Below are 25366 nucleotides of genomic sequence, written 5' to 3' on the forward strand. Positions count from 1 at the left end.
AGGAACCAAAGGTGAACCCTTTTCAATAAGTGAAATTTGGATAAGACAGCATGCAAAATAAAATCAGTTTCATTACACAATTAAAAACATACTTAAAGAGTCATTTAGTTCAAATATCATATAAATTATTTATTAATGCTAAAGATGAGGACAAATATCAATTTTTCTAATTGGTCATATCAAAATTATCATTCATAATGTATAAAATATTCAATATAAATAGATAGAGCATCACGCCTTTTCTCTTCAATGCATCCCTTATGCATGACCAAAATGATACTCATTAAGACTGGATGGAATCAAAATAAGAAAAGAATCAAAAATTAAACATTGAGTGCAATTAACAAAGCTGCATTGTTCTTTCCATTAGGACAAGTTGCACAAAGTCAAGCTTAAAAAAAACAAATTCCATTCAATGTTTTAATTTCAGTATTTATTCTTATAAAATTCAGTAGATGCTACAAAAAACTTCATAGTTTCCTCATATCACAAAATGACTTTTCAAAACAACAAATAACAGCAATATTACAATCAACCAAGACAAATGCATCGACATATGTCTATAATAACAAGAAAATTATTTCAATACCTATCAAGAGTATATAAAGTTTAAAATTTTGACTGGACGGAATCAAATAGGTACACATCTTGTAATTACACCCAAATGTTGACTGTATGTGCTGCAGAGAAAAGGTGTTCACCAACACGCACCAGTTTCAATCATTATTGTATTTAATTGTCAATGTCATCAGAGTAACTGCACTGACATGTTTTAAAAAAAAATATACATTCATTTTTCTGAAGGTTTCACAAAAATAGATGGGCAAGTACAAAGGCTTAATTTTGATCACAGTATGTAATGAGAAAATAAACAATTGCATAACTGGAAAAGTTCATCAATATTCAACATAGAATTCATATACATGTGGTACATGCATGTAAGAAATCATAGTAAATACATTTAACACATATATTGATTATTATAGTAATAAATGAGTTCCCAAGGTGCTCTGACTGGGGTGCTCATAATGCACCATTAACTTCACCCATAAAAATCATGTGCGACATCACAATATCCATGCCTGTGGCAAGATTAAAACCTTTGGGTGGATGACTGTGAAAGTGACCCAAATGAATGACTGGGCTGACATTTTGATTATTCTCATTGAGCACTATGATTATGATTTGGTATGAGAGAATGCCATTACGTACTTGTAACATTAACCTAAACTATAAGTACATACATCAGCAAGCATAATCAGACTTATTTCTCTTCTTCACTAGAAGTGAGTTTAAGATACAAAATTTATCTGAACACAACATGATTTTTTTCTAAAATCTCCGCAATTCAGAATTACTGATGACCCAAGTACCTAAGGCCTTAGTTGGAATAATTAGGAGGCGATTTTAATTTTAGAGGCATGCCCTAGATGCAGGTAGGATACCCTGCAGGGTCAAAGAGGGGATACCTATCTTCATTTATAAAGTTGCATTGTTTTCACAAGGAAGACAAGAGGAGACTTTTAAATCAATGCATCACCCTCTAATTTTTAATTAACCAGCTCTCTGATTTATATTGAACTAAATATTTAGTAATGCATACACTTATGCAAAAGACAAAAAATGTAAATAAAAACAATTCAGTACAATACATTTCAATGAAAGTCATTTTTTGCTGAGAAACTTAGTTATTACATCAAAATTAAAATAGCATACAAGTAAAACCATGATGATAAAATCTTATTATCTGAAAAATGAAGCATGAAGAATCATCTTCTATGCATCTTTTTCATTATGTAGTGAATTAACACATATCAAGTATGGATAAAGTTTTGATATTTAACTCCTCTTTGACTTTACTTATCGGTAACCTTTCCAATTTTATCGTAAAGTTTAATCAGAAATGAAACAGATAAAATCTGTTATATTTATAGATGTTCAATGAGTTTATGGACCTCGGAGAATTATTCAAATAAACCATTTACTTAATGGCCTAACAGGCATGTAATCAGAGGTAAAGGTGATATTTTTTGGGTAATGATAATATATGAATAAAAAAATCCTCCACCATAAAAATACACTTCATCATAAAGTAAAAATATTCTGGTATAAACTGCATATATCAATGCTCATTATGATTATATCCATTGCCTTTGAGTCCAGCTTAATTGATAACCAAGAAAATTTTACAGTGGATGTGCAGGAAGTAATTTTCCACTGCAAGTCCCAAATCCAACTCTATAACCATTCCCTTGACAGAATCCTGAAAATTAAGAAAATAATTTCAGAGTTTTGCACCAAGACTAAGCCACTAATAGAATATTGGCTGAGCAAATTTTATATGAAATTGTTTAAATTAAAAATAAGCTGCATTTAGATAATTTTTCTCTAAAGACATAATAAATTACGAAAAATCTTAATTTTTTGTTGTCTGTAATATTTTTGCAAGCTTTTTCACCACATGCTGGTAAATCCATCATTTATTTTTTTTCTATAAACACTAATATTCTTGATCGTCAGTAATTCCTCACTTTCAATTAATATATTCATACAAACATTGCTTTGATGTGAAATATTTCAGAAAAATCCACGGCACCATTAAAGACACGGGTTCATCAAAAGGAGGGTTGAAAAATGAGAAAACAACCACATCACATAATAGCTTTTCTGTCAGTTGCTTAGACTCAGAATAATATAATTTTTGGAAATACTAATATCTTTGTCACTGGCTGTGAATAAGAAATTGGTACTTAATTACTTTAACGTGGATTTGCAATGCAGCAGAATTAATTTTTGGATTTAAAAGTCAATTCCTCTCCTATCAATGAATTAAAGATTAGGTGTGTTACTAAAATCACTAGATATATGATTCTTAAAGTGAAACTGTGGCTCAGAAGAATTCCACTTTAGAAGTATGAAGGTTTGAGATTCCGGCCTCAGGTATATGCTATCTGCATGGTAGTACGTTAAATAAATATCACTCCAAAACAGTTCACCTGCTGTACTGCAAACAGAATAAAAAGTGACAAAATATTGAAGTGCATTTTCCTAATGGTGCAGAGTATGAAGATATCATAGTACCAAAAAACTGAAATACACTAAAATGGCTAAACAAAAATACTGGATCAATTAGGTTTGTGAGTTTATTTTGCATTAGCATTTAAAATGGACACTGTTTTCAATTAATATTCAATAAATAATGCAATAAAATTAAGACCATGAACAATGGTCTTCAAAGTAGCCATTATGTTGCAGTTTTATTACATTAAACACAAAATGCATGTGAAAGTAATTTTTTTCTCCAGCCTCCCCAGTTCCCTATTTGCAACCACATTCTGAGCTTTCTAGCTTAAAAAAACCATAGACACAGTAATCAACTCTAAGGTCAGTTTGATTGGTGATTATTGAGTTCATGCAATACTAAGCCCCAGGGCATGGGAAACTCATACATCGGGGTAGGGGGAAGTCCCTTGCCCTGTGCTGGCTATGGTTTCCCAGGAAGATCTTATACCTGACAAATCACGCAGCTTGGGTGAAGCTGAGGGTGCCCAGAGAAGCATGCCCAGGAATCGAACCCCGACCCTCTACTCAGTAGAGGGCCTGAGTTTATCCCATGTCCACTTTTTCTAGCACATTAATACATAAAATATTACCTTTCATTGTAACTTCATCACCATCTTGTAAAAATTTCCTGGTCGCTCCGTCAGATAGAGGAACAGTTTTTGTCCCCTTCCAGCATAATTCAAGCATTGAGCCAAAAGAATCTGATGACTGAAAGAATCAATATATTTTCATTTAAAAAACAGAGAACTTACTGTAGCCATAATAAATTTCAATATTCACATATGAAATCTTTAAAAATTTCTTTAAGCTGACTCAGTGTTCATCTAACAAATTTAATCTCAATCGTAAAATTAAAAAAAATAAAGCGATAATATTACATATCATTAAAATATCTGAGGCAGATATAAATGAGTATTTTATCTTTTTAGAAATTCCCTTCCAATTAAAAAAGGGGAATGAAACACAAATAACAAGTATGATCATATGTAGCTATTTAAAAAATAAAATATCAGTGAGGAGCACACGTTCAAGTGATCATGACTCTCCGTCTAATTGTCAACCAAAATTCTAAATGTGTTTTTAACTAGCATGGATAAACTTAATTACCAACTTTATTAATTTACTACATACAATCAAAAAGTGCTGCCCTATCCATTATTATTGTAGCTAGGAACTTGAAAGCCCAGAAAAGTGGTTTAGTTTTAGGTTCTATTCCATTTTAGTTTTTCATCATTACTATTTTTGGTAAAAATGAGCAAATGGTCTGATTAATACTGCTCTTTATTTAAATTATAATGTTATCATATTATTCCTTATTAGTTCAAATGTGATTATTTCCTTTTATTAAAAGATTTCCATTTAATGCATAAAGAAATTCATTTCATAGAATCCATTTCAAAATCAGTGTGAGTCATTATCTTGCTCCATTAACAAATATCCCTCAGGAGATAGATTATATATTATGGGGGTGAAGAAATCACTGTTGTGGCATCTCCTGCAGTTTCTTTGGAATTTCCCACAGGGGAATAATGCCTCAGGGATACGAGGATACATTTCAAGATTTGCCACAAAGCAAACCTGATATCAATGAACTAGACCTTGGATCCACTTATTACAAATAAAAAGATCAATTTTCTACACCGCAAAATGTCTAATGACCAGAGCAGAAATAATTCAAATGTGGATGTCATGGTGATAGCCACCAGGATACGTGTTTAATTAGGTAGCAGGATCTTTGTGTAAAATAGAAACTGACATTTTTAACTTATTTCTCTCTATTACCTATGTAAATTACGGGGAATGCAAAGCATAATTAAAACGGTAAGGAATATTTATTGCTATTAGAAGTAATGTTTGAATATTTTTTTTAATTCTTCTACCTCACATTTGAGTATCAGTTTAGGCATTGCTTGAGAAATGGAATAGGATAGAAGATGTCAGAAAATGAAAGTATTAGGAAGAGGAGAATACTGAAAAGGATGAAGGAAAGAACAAGGAAGCATTGCATTGTGCCATAAAAAGTAATCTCATGCCATGTAGTCCAGTGGAATTCATCACAGAGGAGAGGATGCAGGAGTTTTAGGCTAAGATGAGAAACTGAAGATGCCTTTATAGGAATGAAGTTAATTGGAAGAGAAAATTGTACCGAGTGGATTGTGATGTCAAGTGGTGTGAATTTGGCTGCCAGATTTCCAGATTCAAGAAAACTGAGCACCTTCACCACATTCTAAACATGACCCTTAATATTATAGGATAAAACAATACAAGAATTACTTTTATTGAGAATGAAGAGCCAGACAAATAAGATGATCATAAGGAATGATAATATCTCCATTACAAATGTAAAGCAAAGTAAATCTGATATCCTTACCAAAAAATCAAGTGTTGCCTTCAATGCTTGTTAAAGATATGGGAAATTTGATCACAAAATTAACACCACCATATCAATTGGTAACAAAAATATTTTAAAATAGATTTTGTTTTAGCAAGAAGTATGTACATTTGTCCCCCAAATCACTTACCTCCCCACTAATGGTTCCAGAAGCTAGAAGGTCACCTGGCCTTAAATTGCATCCTGTTACGGTATGATGAGCAAGTTGCTGCTTTGGTGTCCAGTAAAGGTGCCGGAAGTTAGACCTGCATACTGTTGTTCCAACTGCAGCACCCGCAGCTTCAAAAATTACAAAAAATTGCTAAATTAGATTCTACCATAGTTGTAAGTCCTCGTTTGTATAAAAGTTCTGAAAAAAACTAGCACTCTAATTGTTTCATTCACGTAACACAAAAGGCATGAGTAAAAATTGAAGCAGCACTGTTTTTGCATAGGCCTTTATTGGAGCAATGTTATCAGCTCATTCATTCACTGGCAGTTACTAACAGATGGAATTACCTTTTTTAATGGATAAATGATGCATAAAAACTTGTTCCCTATGCCTTTCTATTTACGATGTGGTTGCTTTCCTTGTGACTCAAGACATATAATAGGCAAATTGAAAATTTACATGTCCATTGGCCTCCTCATGACATTATTCTAATTGTTTAAGTAGGAGTAATAGTGAAAAAACACCACATTTGACTAAAAAAATGATCAACTCCCAGTCTTTTCAAGGCTAGGGTGTCCTAACTTCTTAATTAAGTTTGGCGAGGAACTGCATGAATACACTCAATTCAATTGCTGTGAAAAAACAAGTTCCTGGCAAAATATTTAACCTCCTATATCGATATCACAAACTTTTATTCAATACTTAAAGTTTTAATTTATTTTAAGTAGGTCTAATGGGTTATTTAATTCTGAACTGAGAACTAACATCAAGTCTTACCAAAAATAATAACAATATTTTATTGTCCAATGACCATAAATATCGTGTAGGTATAGGAGTCATCAAATACAAAGAACAAAATACAGATACATTGACACTATCAAAATGCTTAAATAAGAGCATATACATTGAAGTGTGTACTGCAAAATACAATTCATTATAACTACATATCATTCAAAAATTCATTCAATGAATAATAACACTTCATTAGATTCCCCAAGTTTCAATTTGAAATTGCATAATTTATCACTCATTCTCAAAGAGTGTGTTAATGTTATAAATTCTTACACCCATTACCATTGGGCTTTTAAATAAAATTGCTGATTCATGGCAACTTGTGTGAATGTTGTGATGATTTCTAGTTGAACAACAGTGAATATAGCTATTTGCGCGAAAGAGATAGATATTATTATATTTGATGAAAACAGACATGGGAAATATACAGGTATACATAGATGGAATGGTAAGAACATTTAATTTTTTAATAAGGGCCTACATGGTGTCATGCAGCACCAAGCATACATCTGTTAAATTTTTTTGAATTGAGAATATTTTTTTGCAACATACACACAGATGATCCCCAGAACACTATTCCATATGATGCCATATTATGCAATTAGATTAATGCAAGAGTTTAAATACCTCTAGAGACACTATAATGCAGAAACCAAATAGCATACATCACAGTGTGCAGTTTAGAACACAGATTATTAACATGAATATTCCATCCACCAGTTTGTTGAACATGTAGATCTAATAACTTAGGGTTGGATACACAAATAATTCTTTCATTGTTAACATTTAGATTAATATCCTCTTGCAATATTGCCCAATGAAATACAAGGACCTGTGTATTTTTGCAATTTAATTTGTTTGTTGTTACAATACCAGTTCCAGACACTGCCTAAGACATATTGAATTTTCATCAGAAGCTTTAGACTACTCTTGTCAGAAATTATAGTTTGAATCATCGGCAAATATTAGGGAATTAATACTTTGGTCTTTTTATTTATTAATGGTTGGGCATTAACAAATAACAAAAATAAGATAGGTCCCAATATTAAGCCCTATCAAACTCCCTTACTATTAAGATAGGAATCTGAGGTATATTTTACAGATTTTTATGTTATTTTCACTATTTGTGATCTTCCGCATAAATAAGATCTTAGTCATTGCAAGGCTATACCTCTGACACCCACTTCTTCAGCTTTACTCGGAAGGAAGGGATGGTCAATGAGATCAAAGGCATAGGTAAAATCCAGAAACAAAGTAAGGACTTAATTCTGGTTATCTAAGGAACAGGTTATGGACTTGAAAGCACTCATGAGTGCTGACTCAGTAGATTTGCCTTTTCAATAACCCTATTGCAAAATCAGAGATTACTTTGAATTTATAAAAAAACCCTAATTATCAAAAATAAAAAAATGAACTCACATATTTTAGCAAACTGAGATAAAAGAGATATTGGTCGATAGCTTTCTATCTCAGTTGGTCACCTTTATTTTGTATACTGAAACGATTTTACTAATTTTAATTCATCAGAAAATATTTCATATTTCAAGGATTCATTAAGAAAATAATTTAGGGGTTCAATTATATATTTCCTTGTATTCTGAAAACAATTTTCCAGGTATTCCATCAATCCTTGGAGATGGTTTTTCCAAAATCTTCTGAAGGCAGGCTAATACACCTTTATGATCACAGGGATATAGATACAATGTTTCTGGGACGCTATTTTCATGAGCAGTGGACTGTTTTGGAACATTTCCCTGAGTTTCTGTAAAACTTAAAAAATTTACATCCATCTTATTTCTAATCAGTTTGGTATTGGTGGTAATAGTACCAGAACTATCATACACTAAAAAAAACATCTATGCTTGATGAGATTGGGATCAAACCTTCGGCCCTCAGATTCAGCTAATATACTCTGATCTGTGAATAATTCCAACTAAGAGCCAATTCCAGACTCAGAGAATAAGCTTGCCAATAGTTTCAGATTTATTACATTATTATATACACTTGAACTAGAGACAGGATTCTGACTGATATCAGTAATACTTTTTATTATTAATATCTCAATTGGATTGTCATTATGTATTACTCCAAAATAGCATAAATAAGCAATACAAATTAATTAAGAGTCCACAGTTTCGGAGTAATTTTCGATAGCTTTGAAGGCATACCTGAATAAAGATCTACATTCAACAATTTTTGATTAAGCATTACATGTGAAAGGATTTACAACTTTAATAAGTAATGTATTTTATATAATTTTAATGGGTAAAACATTCCACCCCATAGTTCTTGGTATGGTGGAAGGGTTTGGGCATTTTGATAACCCCCAGAGCTGGGCTGGTAGGATCACTCATGCCAGTTAGATCAAAGGGTAAGATCCACATGAATGAAAGTTTGGATAGTGTCTACTCTTTAGTGAGGTAGCTGCAAAGGCTGCTGTGACCCCAGTTGGGCTGGCATTTAATTGGTGTTGTCACATTAAAACACTATAGAGGAAGGCAACAGGAAACTACTTAATTATCCCATGAATTACGATGGGCACAAGTATAGAATTGAATGCTGGCAGCTAAGGGACTTGATCCACTGGGTCATGTGTTGTGCCCATGAGTGAGAGAGACTAGGCTTCTGCAGTTTTCATCACCCGAAATCCAAGGAAAGCAAAATCGACAGAAATAGAGGAGAAGACAGAAAATAACTTAACCACTTAGAATAAGGGCTTGAAATTTTACAATGATTTTGAGGACAGGGAAATTAGAAAATATGAAGTGGGATATGGAGACAGAATATTAAGATACAGTATTTTAGAATTGCACAAGGTGAGATGGAAGGATAGGGGGAATTGTTGGAGTGATAAATATAGAATCATGTATATTGGAGGGGAGTGTTAGGAAGGAGTGGCAATAATATTGCACCAAAAGGCAGATAGAAGCCTAGTAAACAGAGCAGATAAGTGATAAAATATTATTAGTAGAAGTAAAAACTGAACCAAAATATTGGTCAATACTAGGTCTGCACGCCAACAAGAAACCATAAGGAGGAAGAAATAGACAGAGTATTCATTCAAATTGAGGAAATATTTGTGGGTGTTCCTGGAAGGAAATATTTGATAACATAGGGGGATTGGAATCCAATGATGGGCAAAGGGAGGAATGATAGTGAGGTCAGGGAAATACAGTTAAGGAACAAAGAATGACAACGTGGAAAAAGCAGTAGATCTCTCGAGGAGACAGGCTGAATCATGAAGAAAACTTTGTTTAAACATCACAATAGGCATAGGTATGCATGAAAAATGTCCAACGACTCAGATATCAACTAGCATATAATACGGACACAGATTCAGGAACAGTACGATTAATTGGTACAGTTTCCTGAGAGCAGATACAGTTTCAGATCATAATTTAGTAACAGTGAAGGGCAAGATCTGATTTAAGAGGATTAAACAGGGAAGATGGACAAGGAAATGAAATTCATAAGCTTTAACTGACAGAAAACAGAAGGATTACAAAGCGGCATTATAAAAACCATGGATAAGGACAGAGTGATGGGTCAACAGAAGAAGGACAGGAGCATATCAAAAAAGGGATATCAAAAGCTGCAAACAAAAGTATGGGAATGGTAAATACGAAGAGGAAAAGGAAACCAAGGGTTGCACATTAGATGATGGGAAAGATAGATGATAGAACAAAAGCGAATTACTGGGAATAAAAAATTGGGAAGAAGGAAGTATTAGAGATAAATAATAATCCGAGGCATGAAAATAATAGGGCATAAGATCCAGTATGAGAATATGGAGAGTTTACTAAGGAAGAGACAAATGGGTACATGGTACAGAAATAATTCTCAGGAAATAAGAGGAGAAAAACTGTGCACATTAGTAGAGATATGGCAGGAATATTATTGACCAAACCAAGGGAGATGGAAATAATAGCTAGAGGAACTATATTGTAAACATATTAGGCCAACAAGTTTTGACATGGAAATAGAATTTGACATAGATGGAGATACCTCAGGTCTAGGCAAACTTGATTGTGAGATAGAAAGGGCATTAAGGGAATCGAAATCAAGTAAGGTTATGGCATTTGTTGTCTCCGGTGTAACTTTATGGAATATTCATAAAATATTGAAATGCACTGAAACTATTGACTTTGTAATTCCACACACATTATTTAAAAGTACAACCAAGGTTTCGACGTAGAACATCATCAGGTGTGATGATGACGTTCAACGTCAAAACATGGGTAATGTTTTTAAATCATATGTGTGGAATTACAAAGTCAATAATTTCATTTCATTTCAATAAGGTCATGGGGTCAGGTATCCCTGCAGAGAAATTTAGGATTTAGGAAAAAGCATGAGGAAAAGTTTTTTTATGGGCTAATTCACAGCATTTATGAGGAACGAATAAGGCCTGAATATTTTATTAAATCAGTACCAGTTCCCACCCCAAAAAAAGGAGAGCCAACTGTATATGAGGGGAGGATTGGTTGTTCAATCCAAAGATTGGTTGACTGCAGCCCTCCATCCCACCCTATCTGATGCTAATTGGCTTACTTCCTGGTATTTTTTGCAATGTACTTTCTTCTTCATTTCTCCCATGTATTTATCCCTTGGCCTTCCTCTATTTATCCTTCTATTATATTTTTCACGAATCCTTGTGCCTCAAGGTGTGGCCAATCCATCTGGTTCTTCTTTTCCCTATGGTGTGCCATAAGGTCCATTCTTTGTCTATTCTTCTGTATACTTCTTCATTTCTTATTTTATCCGTCCATTTGATCTTAAGCAACCTCCTGCAGGACCAGGTTTCAAAGGCTTCCAGTCTTTTCTGGTCTACTTTTCTGATGGTCCATGCTTCTGATCCATAGAGTGCCATGCTCCACAGGAATGTTTTCACGTGTTGTTTCCTCGTCTGTAGTTCTATCTTCTTTGAACACAGCAGTTGTCTTTCCACATACTCCGATTTTATCTTCTTCTTGTTTATGTTCATTTTGTATCTTTGTAGAACTTAATCCAATATGTTTAGTGACCTTTGAAGATCCTCCTGGTTCTCTGCTATCATTGAAATATCATCGGTGAAGTGTAGCATATTTATCTCTTCTCCATTGATCCTGATTCCGTTTAATCCAATGCCATGCTCTTCTCATACTGCCTCCTTCAGGTACATGTTGAAAAATGCAGGTGAGAGGTTGCATCCTTGTCTAACTCCTTTGTTAATTTTAGCTTCTATATGGCTTCCATCTCTCATTTGCATTGTGGCTACTTGCTTCTTGTATAGCTGATACGTTATTCTTCTGTCATTGTAATCTATTCCGAGTTTTTCCAGCAGTTCAAACATCTTGTTCCATTCTACATGGACGAAGGCTTTCTCCAAGTCCACGAATGCCACATACAGTTGCTTGTTCATATGTATTGTTTTCTCTATCTTGATTCTCAGAAAAATTATGGCTTCCCTGATTCCTTTATTCTTCCTAAAGCCAAATTGGTTATCTGATAGGTTATCTTGAATTTTCCTTTCCATCCTTCAACTTATTATTTGTTTAAGTATTTTTGATGCATAAGACACAAGATTCACAGTTCGGAGTTCCTCACATTTCTCTGTCCTTGTCTTCTTTGGTATTGCGATCATCACACTCCTTTGAAAGTCTTCCAGAGGTCTTCCGTCTATGTAGATATCTTTGACCATTCCGTACAGATTGTCCTTGGCTTAGTTTCTGAGTGCCTTGATGATATCTCCATCGATTTTGTCTTCTCCAGGAGCTTTGTTTTTCTTAAGGTCTTTTACTGGTTTTCATCATCCATTTCACTCTCGTCCATCATGAGGTTTTCTTCCAGCGGCCTCAAGACCTTGGTAGAGTTCTTTGATGTATTGCTTCCATCCATTACCTATTGAGATGCAGCCCTTCACTCCACCTATTTATGACATGATCGCACCTATCCTGCATGGATGAGCAATTATCAATGCTCCTGCCAGCACATCTCTACAGGTCATTAAAATGTGCAAGCTCTTCTACAAATTCAAGGCTGTAGTACACTGGGAGGGACAATGTGGTGATAAGTAGTTTTCAAATTTTAATCTGTTCAGAGTGTGGTACACACAACCTACAACAACCAAATTAGCCACATTTAATCATCAGGGACAACAAACATGTCAAGTTTTAAAATGTCAACAGGGAAAATATATCTCTACACACCAAAATTTTAAAAGTTGATTTTGTAGTCAATTAAACTTGATAATATCTTGTCATAGTGAGAAAGCAAAGTTTTATTGCCTCCAGAAACATAACTATCATACAGGATGGTAACATACGTTAAAATAAAATCAAACTGTAATGTTAACCAGCAAAAGAAATGCATGTTCAAGCGAACAAAGTTGCCACTTTTACACTAATAGATTCCCTTACCCCTTGGGGATTTTCATAAGGCAGTGGCTAGCATGCTGACTTTCCACCCTTAGGGTCTAGGTTCGAATCCTGAAGATGGCAGATATTTTTCAGTGGTATCTCAATCCCTACTTGAGGTGCATCGTGAAGAGTGCTTTGAGTGAGTACGCCGCCAATCAGATAAGACATTAAACAGCAAACCCTTTGTCGCCTTTCGTGAAGAGTGGGCTAATGCATATGCCAGGTTTCTCTCCACCCTTCCCCCTTTCCATCCATCCCTAATGGTGCAAATGACCTCAGCTGTTGGTTGCCTCCCCTAATTCTACTACTACTATTCCTTTACCGTACCGGATGGCAATGACAGTCTTTCATGAAGCAAAGCACCATTTTTCTCAAGAGTTTCCCAATCATCAAAAGGACATTTCCCCCATCATTTTGATGTAGTTTCATATTCTGACATCCCTAGTATTGAGAGAGTATGCACTAATAAACAATTTAAAACTCTACATGACCAGTAGTGATATTAGTAGTGGTATGGGCATGTTATTTGCTAAGATGTTCTTGATTGAACATAGCAATATTTCAGGGCAGGACAAAACTATTCAAAACTGCTAGAAGTATAGGATAAAAGGGAAAATTTACTCATACCTATTTCAACTTAATTTAAAAAATTAAAGAATGGGTTGAAACACTGAATTTTAAGGAGTGAGGCTTCTCCATGATAAGCACCACTACAGAGGATGGTGCCTCAAGCTTTCAATCATTTGGGATGCCTTAGGGTGGAACTAATCTAAGGAGTGTGGTACATGAGCAACAAAGAGTGGAATTTAGGAAGCAAGAGCCAGAAAAGGGAAGGAATATAATTTCATTTGCAATTGCCAAATAAATTTATTAATGTTCTCTATACAGTGAAGACATTTATCAGGGACAGAGATGTTATCGCAGAAATAAAAACCCTAATTCATTCATAGAGGGCATGAATTTATCTAAATTTAAAAATAATTTGATTTTGCACGGGGTCAGTCAGTGTAGTAGTAGCTTGGTAATGACCCAAAGCAGTTATGTAATATTAGTGTAAAATATATTCAGATACTCACGTTTGATTTCCACTTCCAAATTAATGTCAAAGTTATAGTTGTCACTGTGGACAAGATAGGGAAGTGGTGTAGGATCTTGAGGAAAGTTCTCAACTTTAAAAGCCTCCAATGCTTCCATGGTAACAACCCATGGGGAAATGGAAGTCCCCAAGTTCTTGGCAAGGAATGGTCCTAAGGGTACATATTCCCACTTCTGGATATCTCGCGCTGGAAAGAGAAAAGAGCATGTTATTCTAAGCAAGAGTAAGCAAGCAAAAAGGCATCAGATCAAAATCATCTGTATAAATGTATTATGTGGACCACAGGTATGCTTAGGTTCACACCATGCATGTACTCATATGGGCACCATATGAAATCCATTTGAAGTGAGACTTGCAAAACATACTTATTCAAGTTTCACCTCCAGTAATTCACTGTTTACACTATTAGGAATTAAGGAATCACATAAAAAAATACAAGGAAACTTGAATTGAAATTGATATCTAAGGAAAGAATTAAATTAATAATAAAAACACTAATTCAATATTTATGACCATAGCATCAAAAAAACCATCCAGCATCATCATAAATAAATATCATCCAGCATTAGCATAACAATCATAGAGCAAGGCCAAAGGGGTCCAGCAGACTCTTGTGGAGTTCTGCAGCAAAGGTGCACCTGTAACTACATGAGCAATGTGGGAAACCAGAGCCACACAGACTGGGATAGTAAAGTAGTCTTCACTGTATAGTAGAAAGTACATAGAGGATGGCGATCAGATAAAAGCACATATTAAGAACATTCAGTTGGAGAGAAGAAACAATTTATTGTACAATTCTAATGCAAAATTAGCATTGGATAATAATAAAATATTTCATTGATTATATTTACATATAAAATAACTAAATGTTTCTGAGGTGTGATTACTAGGAAACAATACTACATGACATGAGCTTCACCAGAAGATATCCCTGGAAATAGATATTTGAGGACAGTTATAGAAACACTTAGATAGATTCCTTTTGAGTGTAAAACAAAAATTTGGGCAAATATTATGAGCAGAATCATTTTTATTTCTATTTTCCACAATGCTTATCAGTGAAGTAGATCAGCATTCCATATTTATTTATTTGACAAAAACAAAATCTAATGTGTCTTTAATAGTTCAATATTTTAAAAATATGTTATTTGATCTAATTGATGTATTTTTATTAATGTTTCCTTAGTTGCACTTTGAAAAAATTGTCATTGAACTGCAAAAATATAGTTTGTCTGACATCAGAACGACTGTTACTTTAGGGGCTTGTCACTGAATCCAGTCCTCCATTGAGCTAAAAAGGAGGAGCGCTTTAGAATACCAACTGTTTGCTCTCTCTTCCGTCAGTAATGTCCGGGCTTCATGGAGGAAAACCTCTAACTCATTTTTGAAGAAATTTTTAAGTATGCTTTAATACTACTTCAGATCTAAATTTCCAAATTATTGAAAAGTCAGTAAATAGTTATAATGAAAGCAAGGGAGCTTAAGAAGACATTGATAATGGCACTATGAAGCACCATAAATTGACTTTCTGGCTACATGATATGCAACTTTTACATAAAGGTGAAAATGTATGTACCATGTAAATAAAATATGCAAATCATTTTTCTGCATTGGTAAATCAAATTCAAAATTTAATCATCGGTAAAAATTAAAATTGAAAAATTTGCATGCTGTTAAGAACAGTTTATTCATTTTATATGGTTAGCTAATCTAATCATTCTCGAATTTGTAAAGAAAATCACCATTTTTGGGGGAATGGATAGTTGGAATTGGAAGGAGAGCAACAACATTTGACAGAGCATCTCCTCTTTATTCACCATTATGTGACATGGTTCAACACCATAGGTAGTTAGATATGATTTTGGATAGCCCTTGAATACTAGCACACATTATAATTAACTTTGAAGCAGGTCTACACTCTGTTTCACTCTGAATTATTTCCTTCTTCAGTTCTTCATAATCTACAGCATTCTTCTTACCTTCCATAAATCATAGTCTCTTCCATTGTCACCTCACTTAGGTAGTTAGATATGATTTTGGATAGCCCTTGAATACTAGCACACATTATTATTAACTTTGAAGCAGGCCTAAAGTCTGTTTCACTCTGAATTATTTCCTTCTTCAGTTCTTCATAATCTACAGCATTCTTCTTACCTTCCATAAATCATAGTCTCTTCCATCCTCACCCAACATTCTTCCTTCTTCCATTGACTCCAATATCCTAATTCCTTTCAATATTTCCTCCCCCAATTTTCTTCCTAATTTGAATTTTTCCCAATAACTTTCCCTCTTTCACCCCTACAATACAACTTCACTTGGTTTTCATTCCATTAAACATATTTCCTCCATTATTTCTCAACCAAGTCTCATAATCTTTTAAGATTTAGTATCAGTAGTTTTAGGGGAGGTGACCAACAGCTAAGGTCATTTGTGCCATTAGGGATGGATGGGAAAGGAGAAAAGGTTAAGAGGAACCCGGCATCATCATAAGCCAATTCTTAACAAAAGGCACCAAGGGATCCTCAGTTTAATGCCCCATCTGATGGATGGCATACACATTCAAAGTGCTCTTCACAAACCAACTCAAGTAGAAATCGGGATCCCACTGAAACAGATCTGCCATCTCCACGATTCGAATCCAGATCCTCTCAGTGAATCCAGATCCAGCCAGTAAGTTAGCCACCGCACCATCTCAATTCCCTCAAAATCTTTTCATTCACACTCCCCTTACTCAAAGACCTTAACCTTATTTCTCAAAGTTACAAATCAATTTACAAGTCCTAGTAATTTGCACTTATGGAGTCTACTGATAGTAAATGGTGAGGCACATGATACTTGCCTACATTACACAGTATGTGTATTTGAAATTTTAATATTACCCTTAAAGACTATTCAGAGGGCTTATTCATTAATTTTTATCTTTGAGAAATTGGCTCCTGGTTGTGGAACCATACTGTGCTCCATCTTCTTCTTCATTCATCCTTTCTTTACATATTTCTTTAAATTTACATTACTTCCATTTTTATTGTTGTTAATAATCCCTCCATGTTTTACACATTGATCCACCATAATACACATAGCAATCCCTGTAAATCTGGCAAACAAATGCTTGATTACCTTCCTGACTTTATCAGCTCCCTGACCACCTTTATTTCATCACAAGCCCCCCTCTATCCACACCCATTTCATTAGCCTAGAAGTTGAAAAGCCAAATGGGAAATCCCTACTAATACTCATTATCTATTACTGCCTACTGATGGATATGAATCCTGATTTGAGTATCCAGACAGGTTTCTGATTATGGGCTACAATGACAACAAGGCATTACTAGGCACTAAAGGTGGCCAGGATAGGTGTTTGGAATAACTGACATGTGCTTTGTCCTCATTTCAATTATGCTAACTTTGATTATCTTCTGGCTTGAAGAATCTGATATGACTGCCATTCACGCCTAAGACTGAGTGAGATTATTCTAGGAAGTAATAAAATGATTATCCCTTGAAAAAGACTAGTTACTTATCACTCGCTAACAATTCATCAGTGTCAATATCAATGAAATAACTAAGAAGGAATTAGGAGAAAGGGCATAAATGTAAACAAATAATGGATAACTTTCCTCACCACTCCAATCATTCATGAGGACCATTCCAAAAATGTGTTCATGAGCTTTTTCGACTGGAATTGGTGTTCCCAATGAATTTCCAGGTCCTCCAACAAAAAATGCCATTTCCAGCTCAAAATCCATTAAACGACAAGGTCCAAACACAGGTGGTGCATCATCAGAAGGGCGGGTTTGTCCATAGGGGCGGCGAATATCTGTGCCAGAAACGACCACAGAAGAAGCACGTCCATGGTAACCAACAGGAAGATGCTTCCTGGAAAAGAATCACGAGGCATTACTTAAAAGAACACCTCATAGCAGTGAAATCTAAGATTAATAAATTCAATACTTTCAGGTCCAAATTTATGGGAGTGATGTCTCTTAAAGAGGTACCATACACGGTACTTTTCCGCACTATTTATTATATAGTTTGGAAAGGTACCATTCAATATTCTTTTTTGAATAAACGATTAATGATGGGTGTTATCAAAATCCACTGATGGTGAAGTAGAGAAAGACAAAATATTGATATTAGGGTAGTGTAAAACTCAAAAATGAAGGGTAACTCAAAGGGTTCAATCACTTATTGGAAAATTCATCCAAAATGGATGAATGGATGGAACAAATTATCATATCATAGATAAGAGCTAATGTCATAAATCAAGTAACGATAGGAAACTTTCTACTGAAAATTATTTTGAGGTTAGGTGTAATTTCTATTGTCTAATGTCACATAGATCATTGGGATTATTTGAGTACTCACCAATTGGGCATCAGTGCGTTTTCCTTCCCTCGGAACATAGTTCCCACATTAGCCGCATGATGAATAGAAGAATAGAAATCGGTGTAATCTCCAATTGATGCTGGCAGATGCATTGAAACTTGAGACTGAGGAGTGAGTGCACTGTAAGTAGAACATTATAAATTTAATTAACTGTCCCTTTTCTCATCATATGAAAATATGCAACAAACAAAAGTTCTAATGTTAAATGTTGAACATTCATTTTTTTATATTTTTTAAAATTGTCATATGCACAGCAAGAGCTGTCTTGTTTCTATACAAATACAATACACCTAAGAGAAAATATTTACGATGCAAAATAAAAATTATGTAGCACCTGCACGAATTGGAAACTTGAGGACAGAAAATGTTATGCTTGAAAGTATTTTGAACTAGAATAACAGGAGAAATGACTGGCTCATGAAATATAAAAATAAATAGATAAGAAAGGAATGTACATGAGGAATCGAATGTATGGTTTCTGGGGTGACAAAGTGATTTTGTCCCTGGCTTTAGAAGACATAAATTGTTGATAAATAACTTACTATTCTTGCCACAGAAACTGCTGTAAAAAGTGTGAAGATTTAATTGAAAATAAATCATTGATGAGAATGACTCAAATAAGGATTCATCTAGCTCCATGACGGTGATTATTTTATAAATCATCAATCATTTGCTCATCATGCTAGTAGTGCCAAGTCCTACGCTTTAGTTTTAGTTCTGAAAAATGACCTTTAATTGAAATCTCCATTAGAGTCTAAACATAATTCAACAGGCACTATAATATATACAAATTTATTTTCATAATTACATCCAAAGCCTTAAATGATTAGATACAAAAATGCAATCTCCGAGCAAAGATTAATTGATCTTGATCAAAATTGAATTTTGACCAAGAGATGGATAGAGAGAGAAAGGAATAGAGATTCAGTCAATATTGGCAATTTTAATAACAGGACCTAAAATAACTTACTTTGACCTAAGAACAGCATCTTCTCGAAGTGTTGTACAGTCTGAAGAAAGAAGTCTTTGAAGCGTGGCCCTGGCCTCTTGCCAAGATGGACGGCCAAGGGACATAAATGCATTAAGAGTAGGCTGTTCAAAAAAATTAATAATTTGGTTAGGCAAGCATTAGAAATAGAAATGCAGAAGAAATAAAAAAAGTCAAGATCTGGCAAATGTGAACATTTCATTTTGGTCCTAATTCTAAACATACTTTTAACCAGGTAGGCTCAATTAAGAATTCCCACAGGCAGGCACAAAGGGCTTACAAATTTCCAAATAGTGCTGTGAGACTTATCAAATATTTTATTAATCTCTTCACCCCAAATGTCTCTATTCTATCTGTAAAAATCTCTTACTATTTCTATTATGATTCACTTTGGTTTCAGCTGTTAATCTGAATTATTAGCATCTTAGCAAATGGAGCCAGTTCCCTTATACTATAGCAGAAAAATATGCAGTACGTAAAATTATACATGAACTACTGCTATCATGTAAGAAAGGGAGAAAATTTTGTAATGCAACTTCAAAAACTACAGTAATCAACCTGAAGGTTGGTTTACGAAGTGAGGGAAGAACTCACCCAACATCATGTGAAATTCATGCCTAAGAATAGGGAAGCCAATTCTTTTCCCTACGCCACCCATGAATCCCAGAAAGATTGACACCAACAAAAATCACACAGCTTGGGTAGAGCTTAGGGTGCCCAGAGGCATTCCTGGTAATCTAACCAATGACTTATAGACAAGTGCACAACACTACCCACTGCAATTATATGGCTCTTGTAATGTAATAATTCATTAAAAAATATCAGCATACTCAAGTTGCAATTGCAAGGAGTAGACCGCAATTACCATATTTTCCCATCGATAATGCACGCGTTGTCTATACAAAAATGTTTATATGATAAAAAAAATGACAATGCGCCTTATGTAAAATCAAAATTGAAAAAATTCAAACATTTACATACCTATGTACACAATAATTTAAAAAAGAGTCTCCAAAAAATAAATTAGTCTAGAAGCATGCCTTTCTAATTCCATTCTATTTTATACAGATCTGCCACCATTACAGTTATTTCATCTCCAAAATCTATGAGAAAAAGGGCACGCGGTATCTGTACAAATTCATGATAACTACTAAGTTCTTGATGCCCGTTATACATAAGGGGAACATTATCAATGGGAAAATTCAGTGAATTGATGTTCTGTATTACAGACTCTTTAAGTTATCTGTATAGGGCTATTAAAGGTTAGCTGCACAGAGCTGAAGCCTCTGAAGAGAAAAACTAACATGGAACACTCTCTCCCTCAAAAATGATGTACTAAAATTATAATAATGATGTGGAGAAATATGTTTTAAGCTTCCACATTGCCATTTGATATGCACATGCCAAATTTCATATTCACATGCTGATTCAGAACTCCATTATTTCTATCGTTTAATATTCATCTATCATTTAACATTGTCTTATTTTGGACTTATTATCTTGTTTTCAGTCATAATAATAATCTATAATATAACTTTCATCCCTCAAGGAGCGCAAGTTTCCTATCACACTCAATCATTTGGGAATGGTAAAAATACATAAGGTAGATTACCTTAAATTCACAAATTTAAGGTACTAAAAAATTTGATCATCAGGAAATATTGATTTTTACCTGTTAAAATTAGAAAAAGGAATTAAACTTAAATCTATGAGCGAGGCTAGATAGTTCTTTATTCTTTTGTGAGCAGTAGTAGACTCCTTGCCACATGTGATAAGATAGACTCAAGGTGTTCATGGTTCCTGGTTTGGAGCATGCCCAATAACACTGATCTTGGTGATGAGATGGCAGGCACAGCATGAATCTTGTGATCATGCTTAGGAAGGCCAACGAAATAAGTAAACCCCTTTCTATACTGTACGGAAAAGTAAAACAAGCTTGCTCCTATTGGTAATCACTTGGATGCAGAGTACCAATTCACATTGGTGTCTTAACATTTTTACAACTTTACATGAGCCTGTGACTATGCATTAAACTAGAATGTAATGGTAAGAAACCTAATAATAACAGGATATTTTTTAATGGTAAACATTTTCATTTATGAGATTAAAAGACTACAAATTTCACATACTCCCTTACTTTAATATCTAGCTTCCATTAATGAATTTATTCAGACCTCATTTCATGATGGGATAATCTTCTTAAGAGCTTTAGAACGATTTTGGTGAAAACAGATATGCAATTACAATATTTTTTTCTATATTTGATCCTCACCATCAGAAATATGCAATTAAAAGCACATAATTGAAGGCATATACCAGTTTTCAGCGCAGTTTCATTATGAACAGAGTGATTAAAAAAAGTGATTTGATTAGTAATAACACTGGATGAGAATACTGCTGTGAACAGTATACTCTATACAAAGGTAATGAGTAGTTAAACAGAGTGAATAGCAAAGTTAAATATTAAAATAGGAAGCCAGACACTATAGTAGGTGGTGCAGATAACCTATCTTGGAAGTGTTTTCAACTAAGTTGGGCTGAGTAGTACAACTTTTAGAAGAAGAATGAACTAGGCAGAAGAGCTTCCACATAGGCGCGAGCATGTTAATGTTAAGAAAAAAAATTAAGAAAAACTTTGATATGGAAGATGGTTTTGTACATGATGGTAACTTGGCCATTGAAACAAGATGATTAAAGTAGATTAGAGGTTTTTGAGATCTGTTTCAGAAGAAAGATGGAAAAGGTAAAATGGGTGGGAAGGAAAACAAACAAAAAGTAGTAAGCATAGTGGGGAAGGAGAGAGGGTTATTCAAAGAAATCTAAAGGAGCCAGGAAATTTTGATGAGAACCTTTGGATAGGCAATTGGAATGTTGAAAAATGATAGCAGAGAGATTGCTAGGCAAGCAAGGTAGGGGGAGGAAAAGGAAGGACATGAAGAGAGGAATTAAGAGAGACAAAAATAACTGGAATTGAAGAAGGGTATAATGTGGTGCAGAGTGTCAGGTCTTGCCCAGTTAGATGAGGCTTGAAAGTGAAGCAGTACCCAGTCTATGTCCATCCAAAACCTACCTTACATGGTAGTCTACCAAAAAAAATACTGCTACTCTGGTAGCCTGTGTACCTGTATCAACACAAGCTGAAATTTACCCCACCAGCCTTTTAACTTAGGGGCATTAAATGGTGATTGAAAGACTGACACTGTTTTACTAAACAATTCCATTCTTACAGTGCTTGACAAATGCAAATTGCATGGCCTCCAGATGCGCAAAATTTGAATGGAAACAATTATTAGGATTATTGAATTAGATTTATCATTTTTCACTTCTTGAACGATCATGTTTTCAGGTTCTGAAAGCTTAGAAGAAGAGCATTGCACACAAGTTGAGTATTCTTGTATAATTGTATTACATATTTTCAATACATTAGTTTTAGAACCATCTAATATTTCAATTAGGATAAATAATCCACTTAGTTCTTTTTTAAGAAAGCCATCAACTACTAGATAAAATGCAGTAATGTGGGATGAAAATCATTGAAAAGGAAAGATTATGCTAGTAAAAGTAACTATTTGCTATGCATTATTTCACAAAATCGAGAAAATGTATTCTTTGGAAGAAATGCACATTTTTTTAAACTGGATAGTACAAATATTTTAATTTTTCTGAAGAGCTTTCAAATAAAATGACGTTGGTGTTTTATTACACTATTGGGGTAAGCAGGATTTTAGTGTGGAGAGACCGCAGTATTGCCCAACCTTAACAAGAGGTGCCAAGGAACTCAAGAGCTCGGTATCCCAACTAATGTATTTATTCATTCATTTCTTTATTCACCATAAGCTGGTTCTGCATGGTTTCGTCATAAAAACAAAATAATTTACATCAATTTTGTCTAGGTGTCAGGACTATTAAAGGAACTATTTGTGGGCAAATTTTAAGGGGAAAGAGAGAGTTTAAATGGACTAATCATAGAAATTACTTTGTGTAAGTTGTTTAATAACAAGAAATTTTCTTCCTCTAAAATGTGGCACAATGGCATTGTGTCCCATAAAATGAAGTCTAACAATATAAATGCTGACATAAATATGTCAATACCTGGTGTTTTCATTTCATCGCTAGCAATTATCAAAGCATCAGAAGAAGGCATAAGCTTATGAATCATTTCTACCAACCTGTTTAAACACATGCTGATTCTGTCTTAGAAGAGGACCATCAAACAGGTGTGATATAACGCTCAAATCCAAGACATGATCACCAATGGCGACACCTATTCGATGGTTAGCCTGAAGAAAGCCATTAACATGGAATATGTATTAAATTTATCATAAAATGAATATTCCCGGATTTACAATCATTCAGGGGTTATTGCTTCTGAAAAACACTGAAGTTAGGCTCCATAACGTAACTTTTTTGGAAAGAAAGTTTCACAAGTTCACATAAATTGTATTGTGCGTAGATGATACGAGCAATCCTAGTGACCTTGGCAGGGAAGAACTTTTATGGTCTAGGATTATTAATTTTCATTATAAACAGTAAAATCAAGAACTTACATTGTCGGCAGAAGAAAAAACACCATATGGTAGATTTTCCAAAGGAAACTCACAATCTGAGGAGTATTTAACAAAGGAATTCATTGTTTATTTGGGAGGCAAGAAGATGACCGGTAACTGTATCGGTTTATATAAAATGGAAGAATCCGTGTGACCTTGTGCCTCGGGGCAATCTGCGACGTTGTCACCAATAATGGACATTGGTGAATTTTTGCTCTCCTCTATGATGACAATAAAGTATTTCGAGATAAATCATATAATTTTAATAAAGTTGTAGTTTAATTTCATTATTCCAACATGTTACATACATCTGAAGGCATATTAATATCACTTCTAATTTAAACTAGCGGTTTAATTTACGAATTTCTAACCTCTTTTATTTTATTTAGTTACCTTTTTTGTCAGTAGATGTCACAACCAGTACCAAAACAAGTAGTAATTTCTGATGGAGAGGGAAATTTGAGTGAAACTTCAAGAAACATTTTACAGAATGCTTTATTTCATGTACACCATTATTGTTTTCATTGGATGCAAAACAAATATTCATGGAGTACACTTATAACAGACAGCAACACAACACCTTTTTTACGCAACAAATACAACTGTCATATGGACAGGACAGCAGTTAACCAGCGAAGGGGCTAGAGCGTTTCGTTTACTGATTCATACTCATTTCCATTGTTATTCTTCCCATGCCAACCCCTATTGATGATTCTTTCAAGATAATATCCACATTGACTGAAGTGCGTTCACATTTAGCTTTTTCTACATTTATACAGGATATTTTTGGTATTTCGTTTAACACGATGGCTCTATACACTGATTCTGAAAAAGGTTATTTTATGTTGCTTACATTTATGTATCTGATTTAACACTGCTTTCAACACTCACTATCTGTTAAAAGATTCGCACTTTCTCATGATCTCATCTTCTTTCACTCGTACACATTCATTTAGAACGCCGCATTTGGCGTGTAAGTGTCACAGGAAGATATGTTATTGGTGCATCGCTCCAATATGACAATATCTCCTGGACCTTTGGAAGACTTGGAATGTTGTTTCTCTAAGCGAGAGGAATGTTAAAATCAACACAGTCGAACAACAAAAAAAAAGAAATATATATTTTCAGTTTTCCTTTTTACTATGGCTGAACTAAGAGAAAAATAGGATATCTACTAATATTTACAGTGTTCCAAATAAATAGGAAAATATATATTTAAATATATTTATATATATTGGGACGAGGTGAAACAGTAAAATATACGGCCTTTATTCTTTTTAAGTTTAAGCTAGAATTGGATAGATATTCTTTCACTTTTTTCATGGCCTCTTGGCACATCATAAAATTCTCACTCGCAGACGACACTCATTCTCTATCATACTAGCTCCTGATTAATTTCTCTTACAGCAAAAATAAGCAGCGACTTCGGAGTTAGCAAATAATTGAAATGTCATCTTTAAAATGTCACCCACCTCGAGTTATGCATAGTTCGCTTTAAAAAATATAACCCCATCCCCTCTTGGTTAAATAAAATAAACTTGCAAACAGCTCATA

At 34.2% G+C, this 25366-nt stretch overlaps 1 protein-coding gene across 1 annotated transcript; it reads right to left on the reverse strand.

The window, feature by feature from the left end:
• Positions 1-387: 387 nt before the first annotated feature.
• Positions 388-24080, reverse strand: Faa (fumarylacetoacetate hydrolase). The gene is made up of 9 exons (XM_071589804.1): positions 23813-24080; positions 23435-23545; positions 19248-19369; positions 18257-18397; positions 17514-17767; positions 13873-14079; positions 5586-5734; positions 3654-3771; positions 388-2263 (listed from the first exon to the last, which is right to left on the reverse strand). The coding sequence occupies exons 1-9, from the start codon at positions 23894-23896 to the stop codon at positions 2187-2189; spliced, it is 1263 nt and encodes a 420-aa protein (XP_071445905.1). The 5' UTR covers positions 23897-24080; the 3' UTR covers positions 388-2186.
• Positions 24081-25366: the final 1286 nt, after the last annotated feature.

This window comes from Hetaerina americana, unplaced genomic scaffold (assembly GCF_022747635.1).
Source record: "Hetaerina americana unplaced genomic scaffold, ioHetAmer1.1.p SCAF_1, whole genome shotgun sequence".
Classification (NCBI taxonomy): domain Eukaryota; kingdom Metazoa; phylum Arthropoda; class Insecta; order Odonata; family Calopterygidae; genus Hetaerina; species Hetaerina americana.

What these genes read in the sequence shown, in the direction of transcription:
- Faa (XM_071589804.1), bottom strand. Translation starts at nt 23,896, where the DNA reads ATGAATTCCTTTGTTAAATACTCCTCAGATTGTGAGTTTCCTTTGGAA. An exon ending in ATCAGCATGTGTTTAAACAG is followed by an intron (nt 19,370 to 23,434) that starts GTTGGTAGAAAT and finishes TTTTTTGAACAG; the next exon opens with CCTACTCTTAATGCATTTAT. An exon ending in TTTGGAAGTGGAAATCAAAC is followed by an intron (nt 5,735 to 13,872) that starts GTGAGTATCTGA and finishes TAATTTTTGAAG; the next exon opens with CTGCGGGTGCTGCAGTTGGA.